This window comes from Phyllobates terribilis, unplaced genomic scaffold (genome assembly GCF_046119375.1).
Source record: "Phyllobates terribilis strain yellow unplaced genomic scaffold, ASM4611937v1 Scaffold_9__5_contigs__length_417890890, whole genome shotgun sequence".
NCBI classification, from domain to species: Eukaryota; Metazoa; Chordata; class Amphibia; order Anura; family Dendrobatidae; genus Phyllobates; species Phyllobates terribilis.
Window position 1 is genome coordinate 416,829,491 of NW_027362769.1, and position 20,864 is coordinate 416,850,354.

The 20,864-nt window shown below is 46.0% G+C and overlaps 1 protein-coding gene across 2 annotated transcripts in view; it reads left to right on the forward strand.

Moving 5' to 3' along the window:
- The first annotated feature begins 1,333 nt into the window (after window positions 1–1,333).
- Window positions 1,334–20,864, forward strand: part of TGFB1I1 (transforming growth factor beta 1 induced transcript 1) — a 367,808-nt gene continuing 348,277 nt past the window's right edge. The window contains exons 1-5 of one of the 2 annotated variants that reach the window (XM_073649072.1): window positions 1,334–1,439; window positions 3,595–3,631; window positions 3,716–3,837; window positions 3,919–3,983; window positions 4,065–4,174. In XM_073649072.1, coding sequence (XP_073505173.1) covers window positions 3,619–3,631; window positions 3,716–3,837; window positions 3,919–3,983; window positions 4,065–4,174 — 310 coding nt within the window. In that variant the 5' untranslated portion in view covers window positions 1,334–1,439; window positions 3,595–3,618. Of the gene's footprint in view, window positions 1,509–3,594; window positions 3,632–3,715; window positions 3,838–3,918; window positions 3,984–4,064; window positions 4,175–20,864 lie in introns of both variants that reach the window. The other variant, XM_073649073.1, reaches the window with a different exon arrangement.

Genomic DNA, 20,864 nt, shown 5'->3' on the forward strand with positions numbered 1-20,864 from the left:
TGAACTACGTGAAAAAAAAAAAGTGGCAAAAAACTATGCTTTTTCATCATACTGCAAAACAAAAAGTGAAATAAAACGTGATAAAAATAAAGAAATAAAAATGATGTCAATGAAAACATCATCTTGTCCCACAAAAAACAAGCTGTCATGCAATTCCGTAAGCAGAGAAATAAAAAAGCTATAGCTCTCAGAATAAAGCGATGCAAAAAGAATTATTTTTTCTATAAAATAGTTTTTATTGTGTAAAAGCGCCAAAGCATAAGAAAATGATATAAATGTGGTATCGCTGTAAACGTACTGACCCGAAGAATAAAGCTGCCTTATCAATTTTACCACATGTGAACGGCATAAAAAAAATCCCCAAAAAACAATTCCAGAATCGGAATAGAAAGTGATCAAAAAATGTCACGTGCCTGAAAATGTCACCAATAAAAACGTCAACTCATCCCGCACAAAACAAGCCGTCACATGACTCTGTCGGCCAAAATATGGAAAAATTATAGCTCTCAAAATATGGCGATGCAAAAAAAGCATTAAAAACGCGGCTTCACATCGGCATCAAATCAGGGGAAAGATATAAAGAAAAAACACAGCAACAACGCAATAATCTGAGGAGATTGCGGAGACCTGCAGAAAGCGTGCAGATAAAAGCAGCAGAAAACCCTCAGCATTTATGCTAGGTATGAACACAGCCACAATGTTGCATTTGTGTTAGATTTTTTATGGATTTTCCGCCATTTACTGATCACTGTGAATAGCTTGATCACGGTATGGTATGGGGACCGCTTCGGGGTCCCATCGCTGCTCAGTTTCTGCATTTTGGCCGCAGCGGTGACGTGCGCTGTCGACATTACGTGGGAGCAGCAGTGCGGCAGGGAAAGGCGAGAACTATTACATTGCAGAAACCGCTTGAGGACCACTTTTCTAAAAGTGTAAATCCCCTTTCAGTTAGTGACATTTGGTAGCGGACCCTGACTGCTGCCAGTCTGAATGACGCCTGACACTGGTGAAAGCTGCAGCTTTAGCTCTCTGTGTCCCCCACAGTTATAACCCTGAGGTGGGCTCTCTCAAGTGACTCCAGCTGTCTCTTACCTTGCACTATTCTCCCCTCATCTTTTAGGGGCCAATAGTATCAGATTTTTTTCTTATTAGCGTTAATAAAAAGTAATTTTTTGCATTTCTTTTAATGTTGAGCTGGATTCTGTTTCTCCATTTCCTCCTGATGTGGCGGAGCTGGGAGTTGTCAGAGTTTGCCACCGCCAGTGGGTGCAGCGCACATGGTCTTCATGCTGTCTGCTCCCTCACTGTTTATATCTGCTCCATAGAAGAGACTTCTGATACCCATAAAAGGAGAAAAGAGCAGCAGAGACCCTCCCAATCCAGCACATCATCCCCATTCCTGCACTCTGCGCTCACATTCTCCACAGTCCTGACCCCAAGTATGTCTCAATGCTCTTATGCCAGCTGTCTAATGCTTTCTTCTAGCATGCTCCTATCTTCTTCACATTGTGAGCTGTTCTCTCGCTATGCTCTATTCTCACCTATTGTGCACTTTTCTCATCTCTAAGTATTGCAGCCAGTCTGTTCTGCTGCTTGTGCTGCGCTCTCATGCTCTGCACTCTGCACCATTCTGCTCTTTTCTCACTTACACTGCAAACTCATCACCTGAGGGGCACCGAAGGTCAGGAATAGGGTTAGGAATAGGGTTAGGGTTAGGACTAGGGTTAGGGTTAGGAATAGGGTTAGGGTTAGGACTAGGGTTAGAGTTCGGAATAGGGTTAGAGTTAGGAATAAGGTTAGGTTTAGAGTTTGGAATAGGGTTAGGGTTAGGACTAGGGTTAGGGTTAGGAATAGGGTTAGGGTTAGGACTAGGGTTAGGGTTAGGAATAGGGTTAGGTTTAGAGTTCGGAATAGGGTTAGGGTTAAATCTTCTTAACATGGAAGGACCTGAGGCATCTGTGTTACAACTTAGGGAAGGAGAACAAAACTTCACCTTCAGCCCAAACTCCATCTCTAGTCTGCACTCTCAGTTTGACTCCAACTGTCTCTTTCCTTACACCGGACTTTCCTCATTTTAGTCTACACTCTCAGGATGACACCGGTTTTCTATTTCCTTACAATGGACTCTCTTCATCTCTAGTCTGCACGCTTATGATAACATCAGTGTCTCTTTCCTAACATTGAACTCTCACTATCTTTAGTTTGCACTCTCATGATGACACAAGCTGTTTCTTTACTTAAACTAGACTCTCCCCGTCTCTAGTCTGCACTCTCAGAATGACACAAGTTGTCTTTTTCCTTACACTGGACTTTCCTCATCTCTAGTCTGCACTCTCATTTTGACTCCAGCTGTCGATTTCTTTATAGTGGACTCCCCCATCACTAGTCTGCACTCCTAGGATGATACAAGCTGTCTCCTTCCTTAAAGTTGACTCTTCTCATCTCTAGTCTGCACTCTCGGAATGACACAAGCTGTCTCTTTCCTTAAAGTTGACTCTTCTCATCTCTAGTTTGCACTCTCGGAATGACACAAGCTGTCTCTTTCCTTAAAGTTGACTCTTCTCATCTCTAGTTTGCACTCTCGGAATGACACAAGCTGTCTCTTTCCTTAAAGTTGACTCTTCTCATCTCTAGTTTGCACTCTCGGAATGACACAAGCTGTCTCTTTCCTTAAAGTTGACTCTTCTCATCTCTAGTTTGCACTCTCGGAATGACACAAGCTGTCTCTTTCCTTAAAGTTGACTCTTCTCATCTCTAGTCTGCACTCTCGGAATGACACAAGCTGTTTCTTTCCTTAAAGTTGACTCTTCTCATCTCTAGTTTGCACTCTCGGAATGACACAAGCTGTCTCTTTCCTTAAAGTTGACTCTTCTCATCTCTAGTTTGCACTGTCGGAATGACACAAGCTGTCTCTTTCCTTAAAGTTGACTCTTCTCATCTCTAGTTTGCACTCTCGGAATGACACAAGCTGTCTCTTTCCTTAAAGTTGACTCTTCTCATCTCTAGTTTGCACTCTCGGAATGACACAAACTGTCTCTTTCCTTAAAGTTGACTCTTCTCATCTCTAGTTTGCACTCTCGGAATGACACAAGCTGTCTCTTTCCTTAAAGTTGACTCTTCTCATCTCTAGTCTGCACTCTCGGAATGACACAAGCTGTTTCTTTTCTTACACTGGACTCTTCCCATTTCTAGTCCGCAATCTCATTATGACACCAGTTTTCTCTTTCCTTTCACTGGGCTCTCCCCATCTCGAGTCTGCAGTCTCATTATGACACCAGTTTTCTCTTTTTTTACACTGGACTCTCACCATCTCGAGTCTGCAATCTCATGATGACGCCAGCTGTCTCTTTCCATACAATGGTCTCTCCTCTCCTTTAGTCTGTACTCTCATGATGACATTAGCTGTCTCTTTTCTTACAGAGGACTCTCACACGTCTCCTCTGCACTCTCTCATTGACACTCGCTGTCTTTTTCCTTACATTTGACTTTCCCCAGGTCTTGATGTCTTTTCCTGTCCTCTTTTCTATCATCTGCACGTTTCCGGTTTTGGTTCCACTTCTGGTCTTCCGTTATTGACTTTGGTTTCTTCACCAGATCTGCGCTGGGCTCTGTAGAGCAATGGAGGATTTGGGTGAGTTGTCCTTGATCTGTCATGTATATCCGTCCCGATGTTGAGCTCGGGATACAATGGCCACTGACCCTGTGTTCTTCTCAGATGCTTTGCTGGCCGACCTGCAGGTCACTTCTCCAACTCGATGTCCAGTCTTGTTGACGGATTGTCATGAACCCTCTGAGATGTGTGAACAGCGTCCTCCGCCACCTCCATACAACCCCCAGGTGAGGCCTGCCCAAGTAAGGTTACGTCCTTCTATCAGAGGCCATGTGTACTTTACCTTCTCCATTACTGTGCTTCCTCAGATAGCCCTGACATTGACAAACGCTGACCCCGAGGACGTCACCGCAGACAAGGCCCATCTCTACAGGTTACCTACTCTTCATGCTCATTGTCTCCAGCACATTGTCAGCACATTTCAGCACAGATACTTCTTTCCTTCTTTTTCCAGCACCGTAAAGAAGTGCGGCCCCTCTTCTGTGTCTGCGAGTGTCGGAGGTGGAATATGTGAGCTGGATCGTCTACTCAATGAACTCAACGCTACTCAATTTAATATCACAGGTAAGAAAAGTATCAAGCCCCGAAACACCAAAAAAAGCAACAAAAATACAAAACAAATCATCGAACCCAAAAACAACAAAAAAGGAACAAAACCCAAATATAGAAAAAAAAATTGTCAAACACCAAAAATGCACCAGCAAACCTAATAGAGAAGGAAAATCTACAAATCTCTGACAACTTAACTAATGTATATTATAAATCCATATGAGCAATAAATGCCCTATCATTACATTAACAAACAATTCACAAAATATAAAAAGGACATATTAAAGCGTATGAAAAGCAACAATCGCAAAAACATTAGGAAAATGCCAAAGAGGTAAAATGCTGCAGTATATGTTGGCGCTATATAATTAAAATGACTATTATCATGTCATGGTATCACAGTTATAATAAATGATACCTATAAAGATTATATGATCCGGGGAAGGCATATTAATCACTCAGGGGTGGATATAACATTTGTGCGACCTCTGCAGCCCTGCAGGGGCCCAAGTGGTGAGGGGGCCTCCACCTCCAAGGAAGCAGGAAGCTTCTGTCACAGACACTTTTTATTATTATTATTAATAATTTATATAGCGCCATTGATTCCATGGCGCTGTACATAAGAAGGCACTTAAAGAAACACTCCTCCTCCCATCAAAATTTGTATCCTCTTAACCCCTTCACCACCTTGGATTTTTCCATTTTCGTTTTTTTGCTCCCCTTCTTCCCAGAACCATAAATTTATATTTTTCTGTCAATATGGCCGTGTGAGGGCTTGTTTTATGCTGGACAAGCTGTACTTTGGAACGACACCATTGGTTTTCCCATATCGCTTACTGGAAAGTGGGGAAAAAAAGTGCAATTCCATAATTGTTTTTTTTTTTTGGTCGGGTTCAGCCAAACTTTATAAAAAAGTTTGGTTCGGGTCATCTGTGTGACAGCGTAGGAAACACCGGCTCTGACTGGCTGTAACCGTTGGGTATTGCGTCCCGCTGCGGGTTCCCACGCTGTCACACAGAGGACGACGTGGGAGCCAGTGGCTGTGACTGGCATTGAAAAGGTTACCGCCGGTCAGGCATTGGCTGATGACTACTACTCTCATCATTGTTCACCTGGTCTCGCTGATAGCAGTGAGAGCAGGCGACGCTGATGAGAATATTCACCACTTGGCACCTGTGCATAGTAAGGAATTTGTCAGTGAGATATATAACTAGTACAGTGCGTGTTTAGTTTACTGTACATGTGTTTAGCTAATAAATAAAGAAATAAAAGAAAAAAACGTGGGGTATCCCTTATTTTTATTAACCAGCTGAGGGAAATCAGACAGCTTGGGGCTGGTGTTATCATTTTGGGAAGGGGGCAATAAACATGGAGCTTCCCAGGCTATTAATACCAGCTGGATATTGGCCCCCTCCCAGACTAATTATACCAGCCCTCAGCCGCCCCAGAAATGGCGCCTTCATTAGATACGCCAATTCTGGTGCTTATCCTCGGCTCTTCCCGCTTGCCCTGGTGTGTTGGCAAGCGGGGTAATGGTTTTGGGGTTAATGTCAGCTGTGTAATGTCCGCTGACATCAAGCCTAGGGGTTAGTAATGGAGAGGCATCTATCAGACACCCCCGTTACTAACCCCGTAGTCAAACGTAATAAACACACACACAGAGAAAAGACCTTTGATCGTAAAAAGCACTCCCGGCCCTCTTTTACCCATTTATTACAATTCAAAATAAAATAATCCAAATGGGTCTGCTGTGAATCCATCCCAATGTCCCACGACAATCCCCAACTCTGCTTCAATAGTATTTGCACCTGCCTGAAAGCAGTGAACCGGCGTTCTATAGCTTCTCTGGGCCAGCTGTCGGTTTGACAACTGGCTCGGAGATCGACAAATCTCACTCTCGTGGGTGGCAAAATGCTGCCGCCTGGGAGACACCTTGGACAGCGGCATTTCGTGGCCTGATGGCACCTTCCTGCTCACTGCACAAGAAAGGAAATGCCTGGCCTGCCCCCCTAGATATGCCCCTGCTCTCACAATAGAAATGTACCCCCAGTGGCACCCCCATACTAGGTGGTTTGATATATAGTCTGTTACCTGTCTTTAGTATATACTGTACTAAGTGATATGACATAGGGTTTATATTACCTGTCTTTAGTATATACTGTACTAAGTGATATGATATATGGTTTATGTTACCTGTCTTTAGTATATACTGTACTAAGTGATATGATATATGATTTACCTTACCTGTCTTTAGTATATACTGTACTAAGTGACATGATATATGGTTTACATTACCTGTCTTCAGTATATACTGTACTAAGTGACATGATATATGGTTTATATTACCGGTCTTTAGTATATACTGTACTAAGTGATATGATATATGGTTTATGTTACCTGTCTTTAGTATATACTGTACTAAGTGATATGATATATGGTTTATGTTACCTGTCTTTAGTATATACTGTACTAAGTGACATGATATATGGTTTACATTACCTGTCTTTAGTATATACTGTACTAAGTGACATGATATATGGTTTATGTTACCTGTCTTTAGTATATACTGTACTAAGTGACATGATATATGGTTTACATTACCTGTCTTTAGTATATACTGTACTAAGTGACATGATATATGGTTTATATTACCTAGTCATCATACTGGGGGATACTCGCTGCACCGGGTCAATTAAGGCGCATAAGCAATGTCCTTCCGATAATTCACAATGCAGTTTATTATTTCATAAGCCACAGTTCACCGGGTCCAACTCCGTGGCACGCCGACACACATATCTACAATATTCATGAGACAAGTGGCACACAGGCCCACTTGCTCCAGGTTACAGCCTACGGCAAGGTAATAAATTATCAATGTCCATAACACAGTCCATGTAGCAAAGTGTATTACCTTTGCCGGGTTTAGTTGCTGCAGTCCATTTAATCTGCCACCACTGTGGCTTTGTGGCTTCCCAGGTAGGGGTCTCCAGCCGTCGTTCCCTCAAAGGCCACTGACATCCACACAGGATCCAGGCTTTGCCTTTCAGGACTCCTCACCAAGCCGGCTCTCCCTCAAAGGCCACTGACATCCACACAGGATCCAGGCTCGACCTTTCAGGTACCAGGCTTCACTCCAAAGCTGCTGCCTTCCAAGGCCACTAGCATCCGCACAGGATCCAGTCTTTGCCTTTCAGGCTGCCAGGCTTCACTCGGCCTCACTAGGCCTCTCACAAACGGTGTCCCACACACACGGAGCACAGGCCTCACGCCTCACACCGAACACACCTGTCTCAAATTACCAGGGTTTATATATCCTGTGCACACACACACACATACTGACAGGACCTTAACTGTGTGCATAAGGACCTGTGTGATGTCACGGTCATGTGACCAGTCAGTTAAAGGGGAAGGTACATGGTCAGGTAAAACACATGCTGGACCATTTACAGTAATGCTAGCAAGCTGCTGCATTACATATCCCTCCCCTCTGTTCAAACTTGTGGGGTTGAACACATAATATACACAATCACCTCATATCCCACAGCTCATACAGAGACCATGTACTTGTCAATTGCGCTGTTCAGCCCCTGGAATATTAGTCAATGACATTAGCCCATTCCTTAGGGACCTACCATTTGTCACTGTCACTGACTTCGTCAGGTCACCTTTCCGGGTCGTAACCTTGTCAGGTCTCCCCCGCTCCCAGCGGTCAGTCATAATCTTGTCAGACCTCCCCCGCTCCCAGCGGTCAGTCATACAGCGGTGTGACTTCCATGCCCTGGTATCTAAGGTCCGGTTCGACTCCGTACTGTCCCATCCTCTATGGGGTCATTTGTATGGGCTGCTCAAACCTGAGTTACTGGAGGTCTCACTACCTCTAAACCCATGCCCACTACTCTCAGGACATCTTGAAAGGTCCTTAACTCCAGCTGTAGCTGTTCTGTTATTTAGGGGGCCCTTTCTCTGTCGGGTCTCACTATTTCTAGACGGCTTCCATCTTCTGCTGCTCAGATGATGCTGTCTATCTACTCGCAATCTAGCGAGATTCAATTGTTCTACCTCCTGCAGGCAGGTCACTCGGTACTCAATCAGCATGCGCACATATTCCAGGCTTTCTTCTGTTCCTACTGCGGAGAATGACACCATGCCGTCTTCGTCTGGTATCCAGTCCTGATGAACACGTGGACTGCTTACTTTCACCACACCAGACTTCTTGACCATCATCTGCATGGCTCGACCGCTTCTCCCAATGAGCTTCCTCACCAGAACATGAGGCACCCGGATGACCTCTTCACGCATACTGTGAGCTTTCCTCATCAGCTCCAGTTGTCTAACGGCTTGTTCCGTCTTCAACCGGAGAAACCGCTTCGTGCGAATACATCGCCAATGCATATCACTTAGGATCGCCACCCTCTTCATTGTCACTTCGGTCATGGACAGAACCACCAGCTGTTTAGCTTCGGAGGTCAAGTACACCTTACAGGCTCCCACAGCCTTCTTAAACTCTTCATGCACAGACTCACGGGTGCATTCTTCCCTCAAATCCTCGGGTACATCTATGAGGCATTTGTACCAAGACGTTTTGGACTCACCAGTAGTTTCCAGACGATCAACCAGCTCAGGGTTCAGGGACAACTGACTTTCAGCTTCTTCCCCCTGTATGCTTACCCTGAGCTGACTCACAGCTACAAATTCACGAATTTTCATCTTGACCACTTCCACTTCATATTTATCTTCTGTTACCCTGCTCTTAGCTCTCCTCAGCTCCACCTTCTCATGGTATAAGGGAGTGAGTACAACATGTTTGCCCTTTTCCTTCTCCAAGGAGGCCTCACTCACCGAGTGATACTTTGTCAGGCGACTTTTGAGCCCGGAAACCTCTTCCTCTAGTTCCGTCACTCGCCTCTCAGCGGCCCGTCTCTGAAGCTCTTCCTGCTTCAACTGCTCTTTTAACAGTAGAGTTCTCTCAGACCTCTCTTGCTTCAAATGGGCCTGAAGCAATTCCTTGAGCTCCCTGATCTCGGCTCTTACTTCCACTGAATCATCCAAGCTCGCATCACTCGAGGAGGTATCTGATTCATACCTCCCCTCACCAGCGGCCAACTCCTGGCCCTGGTCTGTGGCTTCTCCGATGGACTCCTCCATCTTTTTCCGCTCAGCTTCCATCTTGCTGACTGTTTCTTTAAGGCACGTCTCCGCCCTCTGGAGAGTTTCACAGGACATCTGTAGCTCCTTCACCTGAGCTTCCAGACCTAGGGTCTTTCCACGGAGATAATCATTCTCCTCACGGGTCTCTTGCAGAGTGGTCTCACCCACTTGGCGCACTTGCTCTGCACCTGCCTTATCCTCCTCTAGTTTTTCTTTTACCTTGAGGAGATCCTCATAATCTCTCTTAAGTTGTTGCAGTTCCATACCGAACTTTTCATCACACTCCTTCTTGGAGTCACACAGCTCCTGGTTCAACTGTTCGTGCAATCGTTCTAGGTTTTGTTCACGCCCAGCAATTTCATGCTGCAGCGCCTCTTTGAGGGCAGACAGCTCTAACTGTACCAGGGAGAAGCGACCTTTCACCTCGCATAACTCATCTTCATACACCGCTTTGTCAATCTGTAATTGAAAAACCTCCTCCTTGATTTTGCTGCGGTCCTCCTTAATTGCGTAGAACATTTCCTTCCAATGATTAATTTCCACGTTGCTTCCCTCCACGTCTCGCTGCCAGTTCCTCATAACCTGGTATATTTTCTGCTGCTCAGACTCCAGGTTCAGCTGGTCTGAGGACACGTTCCCCAGGTTTTCCCTTAGTTGCTGCACGTCACTCTGATACTGCTGCCGGATAGGCTCCAGCTCTTGGTCATAACTGGCCGCCTCCTCTTTCAGGGCTGTCAGATCCTTCTGACTCGGTACCGTACCGGAGGTTGCTACTGGCAACATCACCTCCTTTTCTATCTCTAATGGAGGATTCACACTTGAAGCATAGGCACACAGTACTATATTCTTTTTATTTCCATTTTCAGGGAGTACTACCGGAGCAACCTTTTTGTGGCCCTTGCGCCGTCGACGACGAGAGGGGGACTCTCTCCCCTCGTCTAGCCCCTCCTGACCGAACTCACATTTTACTTTCATAGTGTCACAGTCAGCTACGGGGTCTGTGTCCCTCCCCATGGTGTTGTGGACTAACAGGTCACCTCCCACTTTGACGTTACCCCCTTCTACTGGAGTTACCCCGTTATCAACGGTCACATTGTCATTTTTAGGAGGTACCAACCCACAACCAGTAACAATTTCCAGTTTTCTGCAGTCCACACTCTTGTGAAAATCTGCCCCTTTTTTAGACTCCGCCCCCTTTTTAACAACCACACCGGCAGGGTAATTTTTGCACAAAAAATCAGCAATAGTCTTAGGACTCAGTTCACAACATCTCTTACCACCTCCCCGGGCACTCTGGGACAACACTGGCGCCCCCAGAGAGTCCATAGAATGGTCCACTGCCGCCATTCCATATGGTGCCCACAGCTCCTGCGGTTCCTGCACCATGTCCAGTAAAAGTTTCCCAAATACCTGCTCCGGTCCCAACCGGCCCTTCAACCGCTCAATAGCTCCAGACAGATCTGCTGCTTTGCTCACAGCCATCGCGGTACGCTGTTCACACTAGAACTTCACCGCTCTCCCGGAGAAAATATTCGTGGCCCCGCCGAGCCACCGCAAACCAGGTTTGAGTGCGATGCCAATCTTCGCAACCCCGCCGAGTTGCAGCAAACAACCGGATTTGAGTGCGGCGCCAATCTTCGCAACCCCGCCGAGTTGCAGCAAACAACCAGATTTGAGTGCGACGCCAATCTTCGCAACCCCGCCGAGTTGAAGCAAGATGCTTTATCTACACTCGTCGTCCTGTGTCGTTGCCCCTAGCAACCGGGTTGTCGTTGCCGCTAGCAACCGGGCTGCCGCTGCCCGCATTCTCCACCATATGTAAGGCAGCGCTAGTCATCATACTGGGGGATACTCGCTGCACCGGGTCAATTAAGGCACATAAGCAATGTCCTTCCGATAATTCACAATGCAGTTTATTATTTCATAAGCCACAGTTCACCGGTTCCAACTCCGTGGCACGCCGACACACATATATATATATAATATTCACGAGACAAGTGGCACACAGGCCCACTTGCTCCAGGTTACAGCCTACGGCAAGGTAATAAATTATCAATGTCCATAACACAGTCCATGTAACAAAGTGTATTACCGTTGCTGGGTTTAGTTGCTGCAGTCCATTTAATCTGCCACCACTGTGGCTTTGTGGCTTCCCAGGTAGGGGTCTCCAGCCGTCGTTCCCTCAAAGGCCACTGACATCCACACAGGATCCAGGCTTTGCCTTTCAGGACTCCTCACCAAGCCGGCTCTCCCTCAAAGGCCACTGACAACCACACAGGATCCAGGCTCTGCCTTTCAGGACTCCTCACCAAGCCGGCTCTCCCTCAAAGGCCACTGACATCCACACAGGATTCAGGCTCGACCTTTCAGGTACCAGGCTTCACTCCAAAGAAGCTGCTTTCCAAGGCGACTAGCATCCTCACAGGATCCAGTCTTTGCCTTTCAGGCTGCCAGGCTTCACTCGGCCTCACTAGGCCTCTCACAAACGGTGTCCCACACACACGGAGCACAGGCCTCACGCCTCACACCGAACACATCTGTCTCAAATTACCAGGGTTTATATATCCTGTGCACACACACACATACTGACAGGACCTTAACTGTGTGCATAAGGACCTGTGTGATGTCACGGTCATGTGACCAGTCAGTTAAAGAGGAAGGTACATGGTCAGGTAAAACACATGCTGGACCATTTACAGTAATGCTAGCAAGCTGCTGCATTACACTGTCTTTAGTATATACTGTACTAAGTGACATGATATATGGTTTATATTACCTGTCTTTAGTATATACTGTACTAAGTGACATGATATATGGTTTATATTACCTGTCTTTAGTATATACTGTACTAAGTGACATGATATATGGTTTATATTACCTGTCTTTAGTATATACTGCACTAAGTGACATGATATATGGTTTATATTACCTGTCTTTAGTATATACTGTACTAAGTGACATGATATATGGTTTATATTACCTGTCTTTAGTATATACTGTACTAAGTGACATGATATATGGTTTATATTACCTGTCTTTAGTATATACTGCACTAAGTGACATGATATATGGTTTATATTACCTGTCTTTAGTATATACTGTACTAAGTGACATGATATATGGTTTACTTTACCTGTCTTTAGTATATACTGTACTAAGTGATATGATATATGGTTTATATTACCTGTCTTTAGTATATACTGTACTAAGTGATATGATATATGGTTTATATTACCTGTCTTTAGTATATACTGCACTAAGTGACATGATATGTGGTTTATATTACCTGTCTTTAGTATATACTGTACTAAGTGACATGATATATGGTTTATATTACCTGTCTTTAGTATATACTGCACTAAGTGACATGATATATGGTTTATATTACCTGTCTTTAGTATATACTGTACTAAGTGATATGATATATGGTTTATATTACCTGTCTTTAGTATATACTGCACTAAGTGACATGATATGTGGTTTATATTACCTGTCTTTATTATATACTGTACTAAGTGATATGATATATGGTTTATATTACCTGTCTTTAGTATATACTGTACTAAGTGATATGATATATGGTTTATATTACCTGTCTTTAGTATATACTGCACTAAGTAATATGATATGTGGTTTATATTACCAGTCTTTAGTATATACTGTACTAAGTGACATGATATATGGTTTATATTACCTGTCTTTAGTATATACTCTACTAAGTGACATGATATATGGTTTATATTACCTGTCTTTAGTGTATACTGCACTAAGTGACATGATATGTGGTTTATATTACCTGTCTTTAGTATATACTGTACTAAGTGATATGATATATGGTTTATATTACCTGTCTTTAGTATATACTGCACTAAGTGACATGATATATGGTTTATATTACCTGTCTTTAGTATATACTGTACTAAGTGACATGATATATGGTTTATATTACCTGTCTTTAGTATATACTGTACTAAGTGATATGATATATGGTTTATGTTACCTGTCTTTAGTATATACTGTACTAAGTGATATGATATATGGTTTATATTACCTGTCTTTAGTATATACTGTACTACGTGACATGATATATGATTTATGTTACCTGTCTTTAGTATATACTGTACTAACTGATATGATATATGGTTTATATTACCTGTCTTTAGTATATGCTGTACTAAGTGACATGATATATGGTTTACGTTACCTGTCTTCAGTATATACTGTACTAAGTGACATGATATATGGTTTATGTTACCTGTCTTTAGTATATACTGTACTAAGTGATATGATATATGGTTTATATTACCGGTCTTTAGTATATACTGTACTACGTGACATGATATATGATTTATGTTACCTGTCTTTAGTATATACTGAACTAAGTGATATGATATATGGTTTATATTACCTGTCTTTAGTATATAATGTACTAAGTGACATGATATATGGTTTACGTTACCTGTCTTCAGTATATACTGTACTAAGTGACATGATATATGGTTTATGTTACCTGTCTTCAGTATATACTGTACTAAGTGACATGATATATGGTTTACGTTACCTGTCTTTAGTATATACTGTACTAAGTGACATGATATATGATTTATATTACCTGTCTTCAGTATATACTGTACTAAGTGATATGATATGTGGTTTATATTACCTGTCTTTTGTATATGCTGTACTAAGTGATATGATATATGGTTTATGTTACCTGTCTTTAGTATATACTGTACTAAGTAAAATGATATATGGTTTACATTACCTGTCTTTAGTATATACTGTACTAAGTGACATGATATATGGTTTATATTACCTGTCTTTAGTATATACTGTACTAAGTGACATGATATATGGCTTATATTACCTGTCTTTAGTATATACTGTACTAAGTGACATGATATATGTAGCGCTGGCGTCCCTGCCCTCTGCTAGGCAGGGACGCTGCTCCCCTCACCGCTCTGCTGTCAGCGCGCGCTCCGTCCCGGCGTCCTCTCCCCGCTCTGCTGTCAGCGCGCGCTCCGTCCCGGCGTCCTCTCCCCGCTCTGCTGTCAGCGCGCGCTCCGTCCCGGCGTCCTCCTCCTGCTCTGCTCTCAGCGCGCGCTCCTTCCCGGCCCCTGTGCTTAGGGCGCGCGCTTCCCTCCTCTTAAAGGGGCCGCGCGCGCCGCCCTAAAGAGTCCCCGGCCAACGGCCGGAGGACTTCATCATATATAAGGCACCTCCTCCAAAATGGAGGTGCCCGAGCAATGTTGTTTGCACCTGTGTCTCACCTGTGCTTCAGCCCTCAGGTCCCGTTGCCAGTTACCTGCCAGTTTCCTGCCAGTTTCCTGCCAGTTTCCTGCTAGTTACCTGCCAGTACCTGCCTGATTCCTGCCTGAATACTTGTTACCTGTCTGCCAGTCTGAGGTCCGACGGTCTGCCTTACTACTCCTGTCAGTCTGTCTAAAGGACCAGCCTGCCCGCTCACCTGGGAGCGCATATCAGCTACCTGCCTGCTTGCCTGAGGTCCGACGGTCTGCCTTACTACTCCGGTCAGTCTGTCTATGGACCAGCTTGCCCGCTCACTTGGGAGCGCTTCTCCGTTATCTGCCTGCTTGCCAGCCTGGAGGCTCCGTTGTCACGTGCTGTGACCACCAGCTACTCCAGACTCTTGCCCGCTCACCTGGGAGCGCATCTCCGTTACCTGCCTGCTTGCCAGCCCGGAGGTCCCGTTGTCACGTGCGGTGACCATCAGCTATTCCAGAGACTCTTGCCCGCTCACCTGGGAGCGCTTCTCCGTTACCTACCTGCCTGCCAGCCCGGAGGTTCCGCCGTCACGTGCCGTGACCACCTGCTATTCCAGAGACTCTCGCTTGCTCACCTGGGAGCACACATCTACCACCTGCCTGCTAGCCTACCCGGAGGCTCTGCCATCACAGGTCGTGCCTACCCGGAGGCTCTGCCATCACAGGTCGTACCTACCCCTTACCCAGAGACTGCCCTGATCACTTGCCGTAACTCCCTGTCCGTTCACCCAGAGACTGCCACCCGCTCCCTTACAAGGGCCGCCCCCTTGTATAGTAGCTCAGAGGTTCCGCCTCCCGGACCCGTTACAGTCCGCCTCCCGGACCCGTTACAGTTTGCTCGGGCCATGGAACCCGGTGGCACCCAAGCTCCCTCGCTCACGGACCTGTGTCATGAACTGTCCCGTCAAAGGTCCCAACAGGAGTCCATCCTGGGTCACCTGCGGAATGTCAATACTCGCCTGGATACTCTGACAACACCACCTGCAACTACGGCCAGTACCATGGTATCCTTTTCCGGACCCCGGCTCTCTGCACCTCCTCGCTTCGGAGGCGACTCCGTCCTGGCTCGGGGCTTCATAAATCAGTGCACCCTGCATTTTGAACTATTGTCCCACCAGTTTAACTCCGACCGAGCCAAAATTGCATTCATCATGTCCCATCTCACCGGGGAGGCTCTGGCCTGGCTAAATCCTCTATGGGAGAGAGGAGACCCCCTGGTGTCCGACTTGCCTGCCTTTCTCACGGCTTTCCGGAAAGTCTTCGACGAACCCGGACGGAAGACCTCATCCGCATCCTCTCTGCTACGCCTCCGTCAGGAGGGTCTCACCGTGGGCCAATATGCCATACGGTTCCGCACCCTTGCCTCGGAGCTGGCCTGGGATAACGACGCACTGGTATCCGTCTTCTGGGAGGGTCTGTCCGGTCGTATTAAAGATGAACTTGCTGGTCGGGACATTCCTACCTCTCTCGATGATCTAATAACCCTTGCCACCCGGATTGACCTACGGTTCCAGGAGCGTGCCAAAGAGGTCACCCGTGAGAGAGGGATTCCACGTTTAGCTCCTACTTTCCAGAAACCCGTCATTCCCTCCATCTCTCCCCAGGTACACTCTCCTGAGCCTATGCAGGTCGACCAGACCAAGATGGTCAAAACCCGTCAGGACTCACGCCGTGCCGAGGGGAGCTGCTTCTACTGTGGCAGTAAGGAGCACCGGATCCGTGCCTGCCCGGAGAGGTCGGGAAACGCCTGTGTCTAGGTTCGCTCAGAGAGGTCCACCTAGACAAGGATAAATCCTCTCCATCCCTGCTGTTGTCAGTTTCGATCATCTACGGGGAGAACCGTTATTTCGAACTAGCCCAACTTGACTCTGGAGCAGCCGGGAACCTTATTTCACAGTCCCTGGTTGAGAAATACCGCATCCCCACCAAACCTCTGGCTGTACCCTTGTCTGTCGCTGCCGTGGATGGGGGCCTCTTACCTCGCCCCATTCAACTCATCACCGAATCCATTACCCTGCAGGTGGGAATGCTGCATTCTGAAAGTATCTCCTTTCATGTTCTGCCTGGACTCTCTCACGCCCTCTTGCTAGGTCTGCCCTGGCTCCAGAGACATGCACCCGTGCTAGACTGGCAAACCGGAGAGGTCCTTCGCTGGGGACAAGACTGTCATAAAACCTGCCTGGTTCCCGTCCATCCCGTCCGTCCCTCTCCTACCCCAGCTAATCTACCTGGACTTCCGATTCCTTATTGGTCTTGTGCTGATGTCTTTGATATGGAGGAGGCAGAGACATTACCACCTCATAGACCATGTGACTGCCCCATCGATCCCGCCAGAGTAATGCAGGTGGCTCCCGTGAGTCTAAATTGTCTCCCTCCTGGTAAGACGTTCGTATCGGTACCTGATCGGGAGAGGATCCTACACTGGGGTCATTCGTCTAAACTAGCTGGCCACGCCGGTCTGAAAAAGACCCTCCAGCTTATTACCCGGCACTACTGGTGGCCTAACCTGCACAAGGATGTTATGGACTTTGTTTCTGCCTGTGTGTCCTGCGCCCGCAACAAGGTTCCGAGACACCTGTCGGCCGGTCGCCTTCTTCCTCTGCCAGCACCTGCTGCCCCCTGGCAGCATATAGCGATGGACTTCGTAACTGATCTGCCCGTCTCTGCCGGTTGTACGGTCATTTGGGTGGTCGCTGACCGCTTTTCCAAGATGGCTCACTTCATTCCCCTGCCAGGTCTTCCGTCTGCACCCGAGCTGGCTAGAGTCTTTATCCGCCACATCTTCCGTCTTCATGGCCTGCCCCGTCACATCGTGTCGGATCGAGGAGTACAGTTCACTTCTCGTTTCTGGAGAGCCACTTGTAAATTGCTAGACGTCACTCTGGACTTCTCCTCCGCTTACCACCCACAGTCTAATGGTCAAGTGGAGCGGATCAATCAGAACCTGACCAGTTACCTCCGGCACTTCGTTAATGCTCAACCTTCTGACTGGGTGGATCTCCTGCCATGGGCCGAATTCTCGTACAACAATCACGAGAGCGAGTCTTCCTCCATATGGGAGAGTACCCGGTCCGCACTCCTTCTGTCATCCGAGCGTATGAAAAGGCACGCTGACAAAGGACGTCTGGATCCTCCTCAATTCCGTCCTGGGGATAAAGTCTGGCTCTCGTCCAAATATGTCCGGCTCAAGATCCCTTCCTATAAGTTGGGGCCTCGGTTCATCGGCCCACTGGAGGTTATCAGTCAGATCAACCCGGTGGCCTATAAATTGAAACTCCCGGCCAACTTACGGATCCCTAACTCCTTCCATGTATCTCTCCTCAAACCTGTGGTACTTTACTCTTTTTCTAAGTCTACAGGTACGCCTCTTGCTCCGGTTTCTGCTGAGGACGAGTTTGAGGTAGAGAACATTCTTGCCACCAAAAGGGTAAGAGGAAAGACCTTTTTCTTGGTAGATTGGAGGGGGTTTGGTCCTGAGGAGAGAACGTGGGAGCCCCGGGAGAATATCCATGCCCCTCTCATCCTAGCTAAATTTCTGTCTGGCCTAAAAAAGGGGGGGCCTAAAGGGGGGGGTACTGTAGCGCTGGCGTCCCTGCCCTCTGCTAGGCAGGGACGCTGCTCCCCTCACCGCTCTGCTGTCAGCGCGCGCTCCGTCCCGGCGTCCTCTCCCCGCTCTGCTGTCAGCGCGCGCTCCGTCCCGGCGTCCTCTCCCCGCTCTGCTGTCAGCGCGCGCTCCGTCCCGGCGTCCTCCTCCTGCTCTGCTCTCAGCGCGCGCTCCTTCCCGGCCCCTGTGCTTAGGGCGCGCGCGCGCGCGCTTCCCTCCTCTTAAAGGGGCCGCGCGCGCCGCCCTAAAGAGTCCCCGGCCAACGGCCGGAGGACTTCATCATATATAAGGCACCTCCTCCAAAATGGAGGTGCCCGAGCAATGTTGTTTGCACCTGTGTCTCACCTGTGCTTCAGCCCTCAGGTCCCGTTGCCAGTTACCTGCCAGTTTCCTGCCAGTTTCCTGCTAGTTACCTGCCAGTACCTGCCTGATTCCTGCCTGAATACTTGTTACCTGTCTGCCAGTCTGAGGTCCGACGGTCTGCCTTACTACTCCTGTCAGTCTGTCTAAAGGACCAGCCTGCCCGCTCACCTGGGAGCGCATATCAGCTACCTGCCTGCTTGCCTGAGGTCCGACGGTCTGCCTTACTACTCCGGTCAGTCTGTCTATGGACCAGCTTGCCCGCTCACTTGGGAGCGCTTCTCCGTTATCTGCCTGCTTGCCAGCCCGGAGGCTCCGTTGTCACGTGCTGTGACCACCAGCTACTCCAGACTCTTGCCCGCTCACCTGGGAGCGCATCTCCGTTACCTGCCTGCTTGCCAGCCCGGAGGTCCCGTTGTCACGTGCGGTGACCATCAGCTATTCCAGAGACTCTTGCCCGCTCACCTGGGAGCGCTTCTCCGTTACCTACCTGCCTGCCAGCCCGGAGGTTCCGCCGTCACGTGCCGTGACCACCTGCTATTCCAGAGACTCTCGCTTGCTCACCTGGGAGCACACATCTACCACCTGCCTGCTAGCCTACCCGGAGGCTCTGCCATCACAGGTCGTACCTACCCCTTACCCAGAGACTGCCCTGATCACTTGCCGTAACTCCCTGTCCGTTCACCCAGAGACTGCCACCCGCTCCCTTACAAGGGCCGCCCCCTTGTATAGTAGCTCAGAGGTTCCGCCTCCCGGACCCGTTACAGTCCGCCTCCCGGACCCGTTACAATATATGGTTTATATTACCTGTTTTTAGTATATACTGTACTAAGTGATATGATATATGGTTTATATTACCTGTCTTTAGTATATACTGTACTAAGTGACATGATATATGGTTTATATTATCTGTCTTTAGTATATACTGTACTAAGTGATATGATATGTGGTTTATATTACCTGTCTTTAGTATATACTGTACTAAGTGATATGATATATGGTTTATGTTACCTGTCTTTAGTATATACTGTACTAAGTGACATGATATATGGTTTACATTACCTGTCTTTAGTATATACTGTACTAAGTGATATGATATATGGTTTATATTACCTGTCTTTAGTATATACTGTACTAAGTGACATGATATATGGTTTACATTACCTGTCTTTAGTATATACTGCACTAAGTGATATGATATATGGTTTATGTTACCTGTCTTTAGTATATACTGTACTAAGTGACATGATATATGGTTTACATTACCTGTCTTTAGTATATACTGTACTAAGTGACATGATATATGGTTTATATTACCTGTCTTTAGTATATACTGTACTAAGTGATATGATATATGATTTATCTTACCTGTCTCTAGTATTTACTGTACTAAGTGATATGATATATGGTTTATATTACCTGTCTTTAGTATATACTGTACTAAGTGACATGATATGTGGTTTATATTACCTGTCTTTAGTATATACTGTACTAAGTGACATGATATATGGTTTATATTACCTGTCTTTAGTATATACTGTACTAAGTGACATGATATATGGTTTATATTACCTGTCTTTAGTATATACTGTACTAAGTGACATGATATGTGGTTTATATTACCTGTCTTTAGTATATACTGCACTAAGTGACATAATATGTGGTTTACATTATCTGTCTTCAGTATATACTGCACTAAGTGACATGATATATGGTTTGTATTACCTGTCTTTAGTATATACTGCATTAAGAGACATGATATATGGTTTATATTACCTGTGTTTAGTATATACTGTACTAAGTAACATGATATATGGTTTATGTTACCTGTCTTCAGTATATACTGTACTAAGTGACATGATATATGGTTTACATTACCTGTCTTTAATATATACTGTACTAAGTGATATGATATATGGTTTATATTACCTGTCTTTAGTATATACTGTACTAAGTGATATGATATATGGTTTATATTACCTGTCTTTAGTATATACTGTACTAAGTGACATGATATATGGTTTATATTACCTGTCTTTAGTATATACTGTACTAAGTGATATGATATATGGTTTACATTACCTGTCTTTAGTATATACTGTACTAAGTGACATGATATATGGTTTACTTTACCTGTCTTTAGTATATACTGCACTAAGTGACATGATATGTGGTTTACATTATCTGTCTTCAGTATATACTGCACTAAGTGACATGATATATGGTTTGTATTACCTGTCTTTAGTATATACTGCACTAAGTGACATGATATATGGTTTATATTACCTGTCTTTAGTATATACTGTAC